General features: G+C 41.2%; 1 protein-coding gene across 5 annotated transcripts in view; it reads right to left on the bottom strand.

Annotated features, from left to right (window-relative positions):
- Positions 1–15,197, bottom strand: part of SDK1 (sidekick cell adhesion molecule 1) — a 396,182-nt gene that overhangs the window by 120,776 nt on the left and 260,209 nt on the right. For all 5 annotated transcript variants that reach the window (XM_032703881.1, XM_032703884.1, XM_032703882.1 and 2 more), the window contains 2 exons: positions 14,397–14,573; positions 5,739–5,875 (listed from right to left, as the gene is read on the bottom strand). In XM_032703881.1, coding sequence (XP_032559772.1) covers positions 5,739–5,875; positions 14,397–14,573 — 314 coding nt within the window. The remainder of the gene's footprint in view (positions 1–5,738; positions 5,876–14,396; positions 14,574–15,197) is intronic.

The raw sequence follows: 15,197 nt of genomic DNA, 5'->3' as shown, positions 1-15,197 counted from the left end.
CGTGGCTCCTGGCAGGTCACCTCAACGTCTGCCTGAAAATGAAGATGAGATGTCCCAAATGTGGAAGGCTGCTAAAATTCACACCAAGGCAGAAACCACTAATTTAGTGTTTTTCTGGCAGATTCCTTAGCAAGTTTAAGCCCTCCAGGGTATGATGCCATTTGGGCTATAAACACTGCATCTTTGAGTTACTCCAAATGTATTTATTCCAGTAACGGCTTTAGGCCAGAACAAAGTCTTTTTTAGCAGGAAAACTGACACAGCAGAATACTGGGAATGCTGGAGAGGGACATTTGCACAGCAGTCAAGTTCTGTCCTTGCCAGTTGTTGATTTAGCAACAGTCACTTTGGCTGCAAGATCCTGATGCCAATTTATCTTAGTTGAACATTGAATTTCTCTTAGAGAACACTTAGAGGAACACACCTGTGCTATCCAGAAAAGCATTGCTTATGAGTTTTTTTTGCACCCTAGTTCCTTCTGAATTTTCTCAAGCTTCCTCCCTTAAGACTTCACAACTAACCTTGTTAAAGTCAGAATGCACAATAACAAATCAAGGTAAGCTGAAGTTAAGGTATGGCTGACCTAGTCTGTTGCCTGAAGCAGCTTCCTGAGGAAAATGGAAGAGCAGACACCAACAGGAGAGTGAAACACCCTTGTATGAGCTACTTGGGCAGTGGTCCGTTTCCTAAAGCATTTCATTTGTTTACTGCTAGTGTAAACACCACCTGAGAGTGCTTAACCCAAGCAGCTCAATGTAGTGAGCAGTTTGATTCAACAACAGGCCCTATTAATCTCCTCAGCACCTTGGGGCTTTGCTCTGTTTATATGCTGCATCTGTAGAATACTTTATTAATTCTTTTTCCTCTCCTGGTGGAAGATAAAAGATCTGGCAGGAAGAGAGATTAAACTGAAAACTAATATAAACGAAGCCTATTCATCTCCTGGGCGCTCTGATTCGTACAGGAGGGTAGTTTGGGGAGCATTTGCTCACTCACAGAGCAGTGGATACAGTGAGTGTGCAGAGTATCTTTAAAATTTAAATGTCAATCCTTTTTTTTTTGACAATCAATAAACAAAACACTTCAAAAAAACTCATCTCCCTCTTTAGCCGTGCAACAACAAACCCCAGAATTGTGCAGAAGCTCGTTTTACTGGAGAGAAGAACAGTTCTGAGACTGGAAACATGCCATAAAATTTTCAACACCGACTCTCCTCTCCTCCAGGGATGGCTGTCACTCACCTGTCCCAGGATGCCTGGAGAAGCTCCATGGTGACAAAAGACTTGCCAGGTCAAACTATTAAATAAGTCTCTGTTAGAGTGAACAGGCTGTGCTAATCCTTCATTTAACTTAAGCTGCCCAGAACGTACTCTGGGCTCTGCTTGCTCTTCCCCTGTAATTGCTACTGTCTGAACAACTTCCATGTTTAGCTGTCTCAGGGATATTGGGTATTTTGAATTAACTCTGATTGCTTCTCCAAGTTCATTTATTGGAAATGAAGAATCTCACAGGCTGCTCTCTAGTTTACAACGTCATGGTGGGGTTTTAGAAATTACTTTTGATCTGTCAGGAATTTTTGGATGTGCTTGTGATGCGTTCAGTAACTCTGGTTACTGGCCGAGAGGCGTCGCTTCTGTATTTCCCCATCTACCTTTCAGTTCATGCATTAACTGCAAATTCCTCAAAAATCATTTCTAATTTGATATTACAGTTTAGATCTACTGCAGAAAGCTGATTTTTGCAGGTTTGGAGCACATTTCCATCTCCTTCCATCTCCAGGGGGTTTTGCAGAGATGGGTAGTATTGGAATTTGCTGTACTGCTGGAGTTCACTAAATCCATCTTTCAAACCTTCATAACAAAATGATATTGCAAAAAATCCACATAAAAGCTAGATGGTTCATCCTTTGTTTGGTAGGACTTAAACAAGGACTACCAATGGCCTGAGAAAAAGTATCTTAACATTATCCTGTTTAGATCTGAGTCACAATTGTAACAAACAGTTTTACTTGGATTTTTGCTGTGGTTTGTCAATGTTTTAAGTTTTTGCCACTTGAATATTCCTACCAAATTCAGGATGACAATTCATAAGTTTTAAGTTAAGCATGTACAGATGCTTTTCACGGGAGCTTTTATTATCTCCTTATTGGCACAATGTGATGAATCTGAGTTATATCATTACATCACACAGCACAGATATCCCAGAATACAATAAAACAAGAATGGGCTTTTATCTTAATTGTACTCAGCAGAATTCTTTAAGTCTTAATTCATTTCTTCAGTTAAAAGCCTATTCAGAATATTTTTTTGATTAATTCCTTAAGTCTGAACCTCTTTGGAATAAAATTAAGCACATCCCCTTCTAACAGCATGAAGAGACTTCATTGGAATTCCTGGGTATAATCGCAACAGGGGCTAAACAGGTCATGAAACATCCAAAATTATATTAGTGCAAATGACAGCAATGCATGGTACTATTTATTTGAAAATCCTATTTCAAATCAAGGTTCACATTCTTGGCTCTGTGTGGGCAGGAATACTTAATGACTGTGTTTCCCTGGAACTGTGTTTTTCAAATTAGATTATAAATTTGCCCCCAAATGTTTAAGGCCATATGTCTCAAGTCACCCACAGACACAGTCTACTGTGAATACTTGTAATTTGAGAATTATTGCATTGTGCCAAATACATTCATTTTAAAAATTAGGTGGCTAGAGTCGTTCATATTTCCAGCAATTTATGTGCACGATCTGCCACTGTTTTTTCCCTCTAATTAAAATAAGGTTTTTATATCTCTTTACTGAATTGATATTAATGAAAAGGAGTTCTAATCCATGCCAGGTGGAGTGACACGCCTCTCTCTAATGCAGCTGGTAATTAAACCCCTGAAATTCATACTCATTATTTTGAACCCTCTTCAGCTATTTCTCTGCAACAGATATTGTTATTGTGTATTCATTTATGGTACGTGCTTCAAAACCTACAATGGATCCTAAAGCTATTAGAAAATTATCCGAAGCAAAACAGCTAAAAAAAAAAAAAAGGAACAAAACAGGGTTATGTTTTGGCACCTGTGACTGCAAAGCAAACCCCACATATTCAAACTCCACAGAACTAACAACAAAGTCTTCTGTGCAGCTTTGCTAACTGGAAAATAAATCATAATTCTGATGTCCCTCCCTCCCCTTCACACGTGTGAAAGCCAAGGGGGATTGGGATGTGAAGCACATTGTGTTTTGTGCTGCTGTGACAGTGACAGAGCTCCTGACGCCGGCACAGGAGCTCATGGAGGGTGTTCGCTGCCTCCCTGACAGTTGCTCTTTCTGCAGCACAAAACCCAAAAGGAAATTGTCTTTGAAAAGCAAAGAGGGCTCCTGCACAGTCCTATCAGACCAAACTATAGCCACACAAGATCAAACGTCAGCTTCGTTCGCAAACACTGCTTGGGAAGGGTGGGAACAAAGGGAAGGTGGTGGTTTCCAGAGGCGTAGGAGGTCTGGAGAAACTAAATATTAACCACGCCCCACTGAGATCAAAATAACTCTGAAAAACAAACTTCAGGAAAATAAAAACCAAACCAAGACAGTGACAATATGCAGACGTTACAGTCAGCTTTCCAAACCAAAGTCACTGATGATGTTGTGCTATTCTGTTGGCATCTGTAAAGCTGAGCAAGAATATATGAAATGAGAGAGCACAGCAAGAGTGGAACATTCAAGGGAATATTCAAGTCCTACTTCTGTGGGTAGCCATTTGGACACTGCACATGTAAGCAAAGTAAATAAAGACAAAAATTTAAAGGACAGCAAGACCTAGAGAATATCTGGGAGTTAAGATGCTCAATTCACAGCAAACCCAGTGTGTGGCTGGCTTTTGCAGCTGCAAGCTGCTGAAGTACATATACCTGGGATTTGGGATAATGAGACCCTCTCAGTGGCAGATTGCAATGCCATCAGCCAAAATTATTTTATCTATCGTGGAGTGAGCAATGGTTCACAGCATCCTGTGGAGTTCTGAGGGATTGTCTGCACCATTTCCAAAGAATTACTGTTGATTTTCGCTGAGCCTCTGACAAATTTCAGTGAATTAATTATAAAATGACAGCACATTTACCCCATTGCTATACAACCGCAAGGCATCCTTGCTAGAAAGGGACTTGAAAGGTCTTCAAACTCTCCATGACACAAGATGGATGGTGGAACGAGATGATCTTTAAGGTCCCTTCCAACTCAAGCAATTCCATGATTCTCCTGGCACTGAGTGAACTGCACCTCTTCTTTTAGGGACTCTCCCCAGCCAATGCAGCCCACTGCAGGACCCAGGTTCACATGTTTTGCCAGCTCTGGGCTGTGTCTGTGTAAATACAGCCCTAGGATCTTTGCACTGGGCTCCCACACTAGGACTTCTTTGGCTTGTCATTGTCAAAGTCACTGGAAAACAAGAAACACAAGGGTGTTTCATCCTTGGGTGAAAGAACAGAGCAGGAAAAGCAGAAAGGTACTACTTGCCTGTAGTCAATAGTAAGAAAGGAGAGAAAAGTGAAAATAAAAAGGAAGATCGTGATAAAAAGGTAGAGGGGGAATGCAGGACACTGTTTTTTCTTAATCATTCATTACAAAAAGATCAGGAGTCTTTGCCTGAACAGAACTATTTTAAGGACAGCAGTTCCGGGCATGACTTTGGATTTCTGCTTGGATTAGAAACCTGCACTTTGCTTAACAGTTGTCAAGATCATCAGTTCTGGGACCTCCACATCTGAAAAGTTATGCACTTCAGCCTGCAAAGCAAAAGGGTTGTATGTGATCTGAAGCCCAAGTTTCCTCTCAGGCTCTCTGTGTGGCAAAACAAACTGCTGCTCTCTAGATAATCAGAAATCAGGAGTGCTTCACATTCAGCTATGCAGTGACTAATTTCCACATGTCAGAAAAAGTGATGCTCTTAATTTTTTCATCAGGAATCAATTGTTCAGCTTGGATTTCCAGCTCCTAGGGTGATAGAGATTAGAAAGTATTGCCAAGGTGACCAATTTCCATATAACCTCATCTTTCCATCAACTCCTAAGGAGGTATTAGCAATGTCCCTGAATAACCTTGCAAACTGAGAGTCACAGAGGCCCAGGCACAGAGTATGATAAATCTGGAAGAAGTGGCAATTCACAATGGCCAGGTTTGTAACCCAGGAAGATACCTGGATATCTCACTCAAGCATCCTCAACTACCTACCTAAAAGAACAACGTAAAATGATAATCTAGGAAAAGCAGAGATAATATACGAGCCCATATACAGGTAAGACAGTAGCTCCTACTGACATCCAAGTTTTTTCCTTTGACAGACCACCAGTTCCTTGTATTATCACCCTGCCTGCAACTTTGAGGTGAAATTGGGGCTCAGAATGCATCAAGATATCTAAGAAATTGGAGAAAAAGACAACAATGGGAAGAAACAGACTACTGCTGGACTACAGCACTGAGGAGTGAGCTGGTGTGCCTCAAGTCTGGCTGGCAACACTGGAGGTGGAACTAAGCCTTTCCTGTGTTACAGTTTCACCATCTCAGGCTTCTTTGTTGTCTCACTCTTTCAGTGTGCAAACAGCTGAGTTTAAAAACCCAGAGCTTCCCCTTTGTGTGTGATGTCTCTCATTTAGCAAACTACAGCAGCATTTTGTTAGCAGCTCTGGTAAAAGGCGAGCCTGAACAATTAAGAACAACGTGAGGTTGAAATATATCTGACTTTACTTACTGTTCTCAGAGAGCTCGACCACATAGTAGAGCACGGGGCTGTTGCCATCAAAGGGGCGCACCCAGGAGAGCATCACGCTCCGGCTGTGGGAGGAATTCAGAGTGGCCAGAAGATTCTGAGGGGAATGAGGCAGCTCACTGTCAAGGAAAAGAGAAAGGGAGAAAAAGAGAAAAAAAAAAAAAACAGCACAGAAAAATTAATCTACATTTCATTCAGCTCTACAGTCTTGCAGTCAGTTAAAGGCAGACGACACCAGCCTTGTACGATGATAGATACAAAACCACCAGCAGCTATTGTACAATTAAATAAATGAAAGACATCTCTGAGTTCTTCACAATTTTATCCTATTTGGGGGGAAAAAAAATAATTTATGCTGAAAGTCCCAAGGCTGATGCTTAGAACAGCTAATGGAAATGTTGCTAAATGTGGAAAAAAGCCAATTTTCATACGGTTTGTGACTGAGCAACTTGGTCAATAAATTTTCCTCTCTCACTTTTTCTCCCTTCTTACAATGATGTCCCAGCAATGTGACAGCCATAATACGTACAAACAGTAAAACACATGGGAGATATGATTTAACATGGAATTTTTCATACTCAAGGAAGCAGAAGACATTGACACTATCCACACAGAGCTACTAATCAAAATTACCATATGTATTCTTAGGCTACAGAACAGCTTGATTTACTTGTGGATTCAGGCTTATCCTGTCATGGGTAGAATCCTTCCTTCCTATAATAAGGATTTTTTTGGGAGCGCCCAACCAGAAAATGTAGCAAAAATGCCTGCAGAAACCCCATGGAAATACCAAATGAAACATTAAAAAACAAAAATAAAACAGCAGCTCAATTAAAATGTGTAATTTCTCCACATAAAGGAAATTTGTGGAAAAACATTTCATTTGTACTCATTGGCTGGAGGTGGGAGGCTGCACGGTGCAGTGAGAACACTAAATTCTGCTGCAACCCTTCGATGCTGATGTGTTTTAAGAGATAAAAGCCCTTCAGCATTATACTTGAGCATGATTTCTGCTCCTTATCATCCTGTTCCTAAGGAGGACAAGGATCTCATAGCGAAGGAAAAGCAAGGAGGGACAGTTTTTACCCATTCAACCTTCCCTCCTCCCCGGGAAAGCTGAGGGTGACCCTTCCACAGCTCCTGGCCAGGGCAGAAAGCCACAAGGGTACTTCACAGGCTTAATTTAAAAACACAGTAATTCCTGGGTGTAATGTATCATGTACTGAAGGCTCACAGTTATTTAAAAACCACAAACTCCTCAGCCACTCAGAAAAGTAAATACAGGCTCTGGCTTTAGGCCAGAACAATAAATATGTCCTGGATTTCGGCTTCTACGGGAAGACTGAGGAACATATGGAGAGCCAGACAATAGCTTTATTATTTTTCTGTTAAAACTGCGAATGCTTTTGTTTACGTGTTTCTGAGGGAGACACACTGTGGAGTTAGCACCCAAAAAAATAAAGACTGCTGGGAGAGCCAAGGAGTGGTAAGAAAAATACAGAGCTAATGAGGCAATGCAAGTGGAAGGCACTTCCCTGCCCACCTCTCTCCAGGCTGGAAGGGCTGATGCTTCCTAAGGCTAAACCCGAGACTTAAAGTCTTGTCTCGTCTCATTTGACTTTAAATGCATAACGAAATTAGCAGCATGGTGACCCCGGGCTCTTTCTGTAGTAAACATGGAATGACACCTCAGGGTGTGATTCAGATCTTAACTTCATTAAATCACTTGCTTGGGATGCCTTGATTGTGAGGAGTTTGGGCTGACTGAGCTCTCCCTTAGAGCTGGGCACGCACTGACAGCTCAGACACGGCCACTTTTGGGCTGGGCCCAAAGGAAGCAGATTTTGAACACAGCACTGTAAAATTTTGGATGAGTTAAGTTTAGGGATGAAGGGGACCTGGAAACAAAGCAGAAGGGCAGGTGGCCTGAGAGAAAACAGCAGAGAAAGGCTGTCATCGGAAAGCGTGGAGAGGGGGTGTAAGACATGGCCATTTACCCTGGGACTACAGGAGTGTGCTACTTAATTTTGAATGAAACATTAAATTATAATAAACATTAAACCTCTGCTACAATTTATCATTATGTCCTAAGCAAGCTGGTTGGAAAAGTTTTTGTGATTAAGCTGGCAAAGATAATTACTGAAGGAAAGAGTGAAACGTCTTGTTGCTACATGGTTCACTGAAGTCCCAGTCCCCACGTCATTTATCAACACTCCCTGTGGGGAAGAGCTCAGAGATGGGTCATGGCTTCAGCTCCCTCTGGAAGATGATGGTCACAGAAGCAGCAATGTAGGAATAGCTGAGGGGGAGCTCACAGCAAACTTATCCCCATGCAGCTGCTTTTCTGGGAAGTAAATAAGCACCCCTGGTACATATTAAGGATATTTTCAGGACGTGCATTTAGTAATCTTGATCTCCCATACATTAGAAGGGCTCAATCAACAGCTCACTTGAAGACAGGCTACAAGACTTAAAGCTGAGCCTCTTTTTCTTAATGTACAAGTCTCAGAAGACTTCTGGAGAAGAGGGGACATTCCCTCTTCCCTGTTTTTCTTTTAACACACAAACTGAGTTTAAATATGGGGTTTTGTTTGCTCAGGATTTGGGTTTAGTTGATTATTCTGTTAGATTGACAATGATAATCAGTCAGCAGGGTGAAGGAAACAAGCACTTTCTGTTCAGAGATTGAGCAGCATGAGCTGCAGCCATACAGGACACCTTCTCACTGATATCATAGTTTTTAGCCATGTGTCCACACCAACCAGCAACAGATGGTGCTTACAGATTTAAGTCCCTCAAGGCAGACAGAACAAGTACTTAAGATACACACCTGGGCAGAAATAAGTATTTAAAACTACAAAGACATTTCGGCACAGAAGTGTACTTCTCTCTTTGTAGTATACAAAAGCAGAGATTAATAAGTGGTAATTTCTACTTTAGCAAGTACTTACACTTTGTCTCCTTCTCATTTTCTACCACATACTGGGTGGAAGGGATGATAAATGAGACCTGTACCACCATCATGAATATTCACATTCCCCAAAGAGATCATTGCTTCTATTTTTCCTTTAAGAGAATTACTTTTCCTTGCTGCTAACATCCAAGAAATTATTACAGGGAATGCTAATTTCAACCCTTTTTCAGGATGAGAAGGACCTCAGACTAGAACTGCTCACCTTCTTATGCACCATGAAAGTGGATGAGGTTTAGTACAATAACACCCAGGGCACTCAACACCCCTTGACCAGACACTGGCAGTGTAATTCTAGCATTATTATCTTTCTTTTGTTCACTGAAGCCCCAAACAGGAAATATATGAAAGTTTTTCAATATAGAATATCTGAAGACCTCACTGCTCTAATGATGAAGAGTTGTATGGAGGCAAGTTTTCCATAACTTACTTTGTATGACAGAAAAATACGTCCCCGGACACTTTAAAAATCTGTAATTGATAGATAAGCCCAGGGTTAATGGCATTGCCACCAAGGTGACCTGAGGGGACTCTGACAAAGCAATTAAAATAGCAGATTTGCAAGAAAAGAACACGAAGTCGTTGTGACAATCTAGGAGAGAAATATTAGCCCATTGCAAATGATACATGTTCAAAACAGAAACCCTAATGTTTTGAGTCAGCTCATCACTGCCAGAGGGCAGCTGAAAAATTCACTGAGCAAACACACAGAGCGTTTTATAAAATTAGCTAAAAGCAGACTATTTGCTGAGGAAAATAAACCAGATATGGTTTGGAGAGACTTCTGAGAAAAATGGTCCAACAGCAGGTAATTAAGAGAGACTGTGACTGAAGAGGGGATTACTAAAAAGGCACAGGAGATTAAACAAGTTTTCTTGTCAGTTTATGAAAAGCCCTGCTCCTATTTCAGAAATGATTTCCTAAATCAGGTCCACCACGCGGGTTCTGCTCAGGAGCAGGTGGTTCATCTGCTCCGGCCGATAACGCGGCGAGAAGCCGAGGCAGGAGGGCTGACAGAGCTCTCAGCCCTGACGGCTCCGCTCATAAAAGTTTATAATGTTTTAAATTAAGAAACGCGTCAACTCTTGCCCGGGTCTCTCCAGTCTCCCTTGCCAAAGAATCCTCTCCAATTTCTAAACACAGGAAGGACTCTTTCAAGGCAGCCCCGAGTCTTGAGGCTTTTTGTCTCTCGTAGGTCTATAAAGCGGTGAATTTTTGAAATTAAAGAGTTGCCAAGTTCCAGAGCACTCAGATTGATTTCCCATTTCGTTTTGTTGGTCACCACAAGCTCAAATCTACAGACGACTTGGGAAAGGGTTTTGAATTTTATGCTTTCTTTTTGCTGAAAACACCTACATTTCTGCTATACCTTCAATGACAAACAGACACAATGGCATTTATTTCTGAGTGCATTTCTGGGTGATATTTCTCTTTTGAGTATCAAGTGCATTTAGACTCAGCAGTGAACCTTGCTTCTTGGATGACATCTCAATAGAGAGCTTGGAAAAATAAATAGAAGCTTTCTTTCCAGTGAGGAAGGAATAATATATTTTCAAGTCTGACATTCCTCCTGCTTTCACTCCCTGCAGAAAGGAGAAGAGGTGGGCTATTGGAACAGAGGGATATGGGATCCATATGAAGATACATTTGTAATGGGATGTCATTTTGATCTCTTACTCTGTGTTGGTCATACTGATTTTAATTTTAGTAATCAAGCTATTTTTATGGGATATATCAGGAAGAAATTGAAAGAAGCAGCAATTATAAATACTCTAGTAAAAAGGGCATCAAAATTCATGTATGGATGGTTGACAAAGGCAATACTATGCATTCTTGGCAACCCACTGGGGTTTATTATAAGTGGTTAGCTCCCCTCTCCTGCTTTTGAAGAAGACAGAACAATAATAGTTCTTTCTCTGATGAAAGGGAACTGAAAGAAGATGAACTTGCTGCCAGGAATAAATTGTCTATTTTTGTATTACATTGTCCTTCCCATATTTTTGCATAGAAAAAGAGCCTAAAAGGTTTTACTATATGTTGTGACATAACAGAGGCTTGTAGAGGGCTTTGATTTTCCAACAATGCAGCATTACCATACTTTTCAGTCACATTCATACAACAAAGAGATTCTTTAGCATGGGCTGCAGACGGGCTGATATTGAGCAGAGGGTATCATCAGGCACAGATAGTGGTAATTCTGCATATTTTATACATACTGAGAATCCACAGGATACTTTGAGCTGGAATCAGCACAGTTTCTCATCAGGTGAGTGATACATTGTGATAACTCAGCTTATGCAGCTTTAGGAAGGAGCCTTTTCTCCTCTATATGTATTTCAGGGTGGTATTTACAGGACTATAAAAGTAAGCTTAAATGAAGCTGGGATGTTTCATAACATGTAATTATTTTCAGGATCAAATCATATGACTTGGAGGGATGCAAGAGAGGCAGAAGCTCACCACCAAAAGACCTGCAAATGTATATGCAGCTGAGAAACTCTGGTAGGAGAAAAAAAAAACGTAAGTACAAAATTAAAATCTATCTCTTGCAGAAGAGAAACATCACTCGCAAATGTTTTACCTCGTGCAAATCAAATCAAGTGATGTACATGAAGAATAAACACATTTAGAGGGAAGACAAATGAATAGAGTATCTTGACTAGCAATTAGTTTCTGTGCCCAAGTACCATCAGTGCAAAATTGATGAGCAAGGTAACCTTTGGCTGCACTTTTGCAAGTTCTTCATTAGTTTTCTGGTTTTTCTTTTCAAATATTTTATTTCTTCTTTCCTGCTGAGAAAAATGATCCATCCTGCTTGCACCACCAATGTGTATGTGCTGTGCTATCAGTGTAGGTTCTTCCAGCCAGGAACGCTGCCTTTCTCCCCAAGCCTGTCTTTCAACAGGGAAAGACAAAGGAAGAAAGCTTTCTTTCCTTCTTTTCACAGATTAGAAAACCAGTCCACTCAGAGATTAAATAACTGAAGGTCGCCCTGAAGGTCAGTGGTTTTGAATTGAATCAGTTTGAACAGAAATCAGTAACAAACTTATTTGTGCCTTTGGAAATTCCTCTTGACGTGCACAAAGGTAGAGGAGGAACATGTTCATTCCTGGGGGAAAAAAGGTGGAGAGACAATTGGAGTTGTCAGACGAGGCAAGGTAGGGTATGATATTATCCATTGGTGACTGCTCCAGTCTGTAATTCGTTGAGAGGCCTCCTTTGAACATTTGTCTGACATTAGTGCTACTCAAGGCACTGAAGTGTAAGTGCTCATCGATGGGAATGTACATGCCCTGTTTGTTAATGTTCTGCACAAGAGAATTATCCGGGAGAATAGGGAATGTTATAGATCTGTCATTCGTATACAAGCTGGAATTCAATTTCAGCTTTACTTCAGACATTTTCTTTCCACATATTTTCTTCTTCATTTCACTCCTGTTGTATCATGTATCCCTCTTTCTCACAGATCTGTGCTGCTGAGCCAAACAATAATGATGAAAGCAGCAAAGAAATGCAATATTCTTTGGCAGTATTGCACTACCTGCAGCACTGCTTTGAAATGAAATGTCACAATTCAAGGTATTATTGAGTGACTTATCAGTTACTTAAGTCCTCTAAAAGAGTGGGTCTGATAGATTCCTTTAATTCCTCCAGGAAAAACAGGTGATGGCTGATCAGCAACAGAACATCACAGGAAGCAGAGATACAGGATTAAGGGCCAGTCCCAGTGCATGGAGAGCCACCAAGAACAACTGGAACAGCTGGGGTGCCTCAACAATGCACACAAGATGTGCCTCTTCCAGCCAACTTCTAGCCCAGATTTTACGGACCATAAAAAGGCTCCTCACCAGTCAACAGGGAACTGCAAGTAAACACATCTGCCGTGCTGTACTGGGCTGCACAGGGCACCTTTTGCTCTTAAGGATTAAAAAACCATCACCCCGCTGAAGTGTTTAGCACATATTTATGGCTTTGCTTCAAAGCCCAGGTTTTAACATTCTTTTCAGTCTTTACTCCGTAATTTTCTGCCCTCCATTCAAAACGCGCCTCGGAGAAAAGCGAGCGTGGTTCTGTAGCAGCAATATATTTTGAATTGTCTCGCGCTCTTGGATGCAAACCAGCAGTGAAACGCACTCCGGGAGGAGAGCTGAGGAGCGCTTAATTAGAAAAAGAATGTATGACCGCTCTCTGAAAATGGGCATCTGATGCAGCCTTGGCACTGTCAGAACAGTGCTGTACCAAACAGCCCTCTGCATAGCAAATCTCAGAGGTGAACTCATTACACTGCCAACTGCACAAGTTGCCGTCTTCTCAGAGACGTCGGGCGTGACCAGCAGAAACGGACGCAATTTTAGTGCAATTAAAGCGCGCGGCACTACTCAAGCAAATAAATAAATAAATAAGTCTACATAAAACATCACCTTCTTTTTCATTTGATCTGCTCCACGCATGTACCAAAACCACAGCTGTTGCTTTTAGTGATAAAAATAAAACGGAAGTGCACTTCACCCCAGTGGGATGACAGAAATAGAAAATATGGAACCCTGTAATGACATTTTTATAATCCTTTTCCGGAATTGAACGGCAGTTTAAGCATCTCCTTGTTTTTATTTTTAAAGATTCGTAGAAATAAAGAAAGTCATACATAAAAATATTTTTTTCTTCCCCGGAAAAATGATGTATCAAAAGAATGCAAGAGTAAGCAATGCCTGTCCAGGGACCAGCTATTCTGATAAATGTTTAACAGAGAAAAAACACTAAAAAGAAGGAAACATTTTCTTGTTTTCAAACCTTGGCATGACAGCACAGCACCTGGGCTTTATGGGAAAAGTCCTACAGCACGGGATGATAGAAGGATCCAGGTTTGAAAGGACCTCAGGAGGTCTCTGGCCCAAACTTGTGCTCAAAGCAGGGTCAGCCATCAGATCAGACCAGTTTATTCAGTCAAAACTGCAGACAGTATTCCAGATGTAGACTAATAAATGTCAAACAGGAGGAGGGAATCATGTCCCTCAATCTGCTCTGCCTGTGTAAGCACAGCCCAGGATGTTCACAGCCTGTTCTGTGCCCACAGGTCCACAGCTGAATCATGTTCAGCTCCTGCCTACCAAGATCCCCACGTTCTTTCCAGCAGAACTGCTACCAGAGGGTCAGTGCCCAGACTGTGTTCCTGCAAAAGGTTATTCCTCCCCAGATGCAGACATTGCATTTGTCCACGCTGAATTTTGTAAGGTTCTTCTGGGACCACTTCTCAATCTAATTAATTCCTTCTGAATGCTGGCCCTACCCTCGAGTGTATCAACTCTCCCCCATCCATTTTGTGCCATCTACACACTCTATAGTCCCCTGTGGTTGTCCACTTGTACTATCTACAGGTGGACCACCCCCTCTTAATCTTTACCCCCTGAGCTCACTCACACCAGCTGGAAACGCAGATGTAGTGATTCAGAGAGATGCAGTTAGAGGTAACTTCCAAGGCTCCAGCTGTGTGGAAGCCCAAGCAGCATGGCAGCATGCAAAGGGCAGGACATTTTGAGGCAATTTAATTAGAAATGAACCAGGTTTAATTTCCCCTGAAAAAACCCAGACTGTCCAGAGCACCCAGAATTAAATGCTAGAAAAATGTATCTGAAATCAAGCGTAGAGTTTATCTAAGATGGAACACTCACATCACTTCTAGTCGAGCCATTCTGGAGTCGTTTCCTCCAGAAGAAATGACCTCACAGGTATAATCTCCAATGTCACCTGACCACGTCTGGCTGATGAGGAGGGTTCCATCTTTCTCCACTGTGATCCTGGAACTGCTGGATGGATTTATTACAACACTGTCCTTCTTCCAAAGATACCTGAGTATTACAATGTTTCAGTTATTGATTACTCATAAGAATGTCAAAATAGATTTATCTGAACTCTGCTATAAGGTATCAGCTTCTGTCATCACTTGTTAAAGAGGACAGGCCCCTACAGTTACTTTCAAGAGCAGTGCCTCTTACAAATTTAAGTTTCAGATCAAGTGATTAGAAAGAGAAAAGTAATTCCAATCAAGATATTCTATATTTTATAAACAATATTATATATATTTTACATGGAAAAGGTGAAGTATTCAAAAATGTCCAAGTTCATAAGCCCATCACACACCAACATGTCCCAGGGATGTGTATAACCCATGGTCTCACAATTACCTATCTCTACACGAAATTTTTATGCCTGTATTTCTCTTTCTGAAGTTCTTTCTGCAGTTCACCCTCTGAGCACCCTCCAACCTCTCCCTTGCAGTTTCTTTCATGTTGCTTTCAGACTACATAAATGTTCACGGTAAATTGATTTTAAGATTTTGAGCTTCCTCTAAATGGTCTACTATGGATTTTAATAGTTCATACAAATTCTGCTTTCCTTTATACAGTTAAAGCAGAATATAAGCCCAAGTTACTGATGTGTTTCCAAAAACATGGGCATCTCTTGTGTGGCTT

Source organism: Chiroxiphia lanceolata, chromosome 16 (genome assembly GCF_009829145.1).
Source record: "Chiroxiphia lanceolata isolate bChiLan1 chromosome 16, bChiLan1.pri, whole genome shotgun sequence".
Classification (NCBI taxonomy): domain Eukaryota; kingdom Metazoa; phylum Chordata; class Aves; order Passeriformes; family Pipridae; genus Chiroxiphia; species Chiroxiphia lanceolata.
The sequence above is the reverse complement of the archived record's forward strand: the minus strand, read 5'-3'. Positions and strand labels throughout refer to the sequence as shown.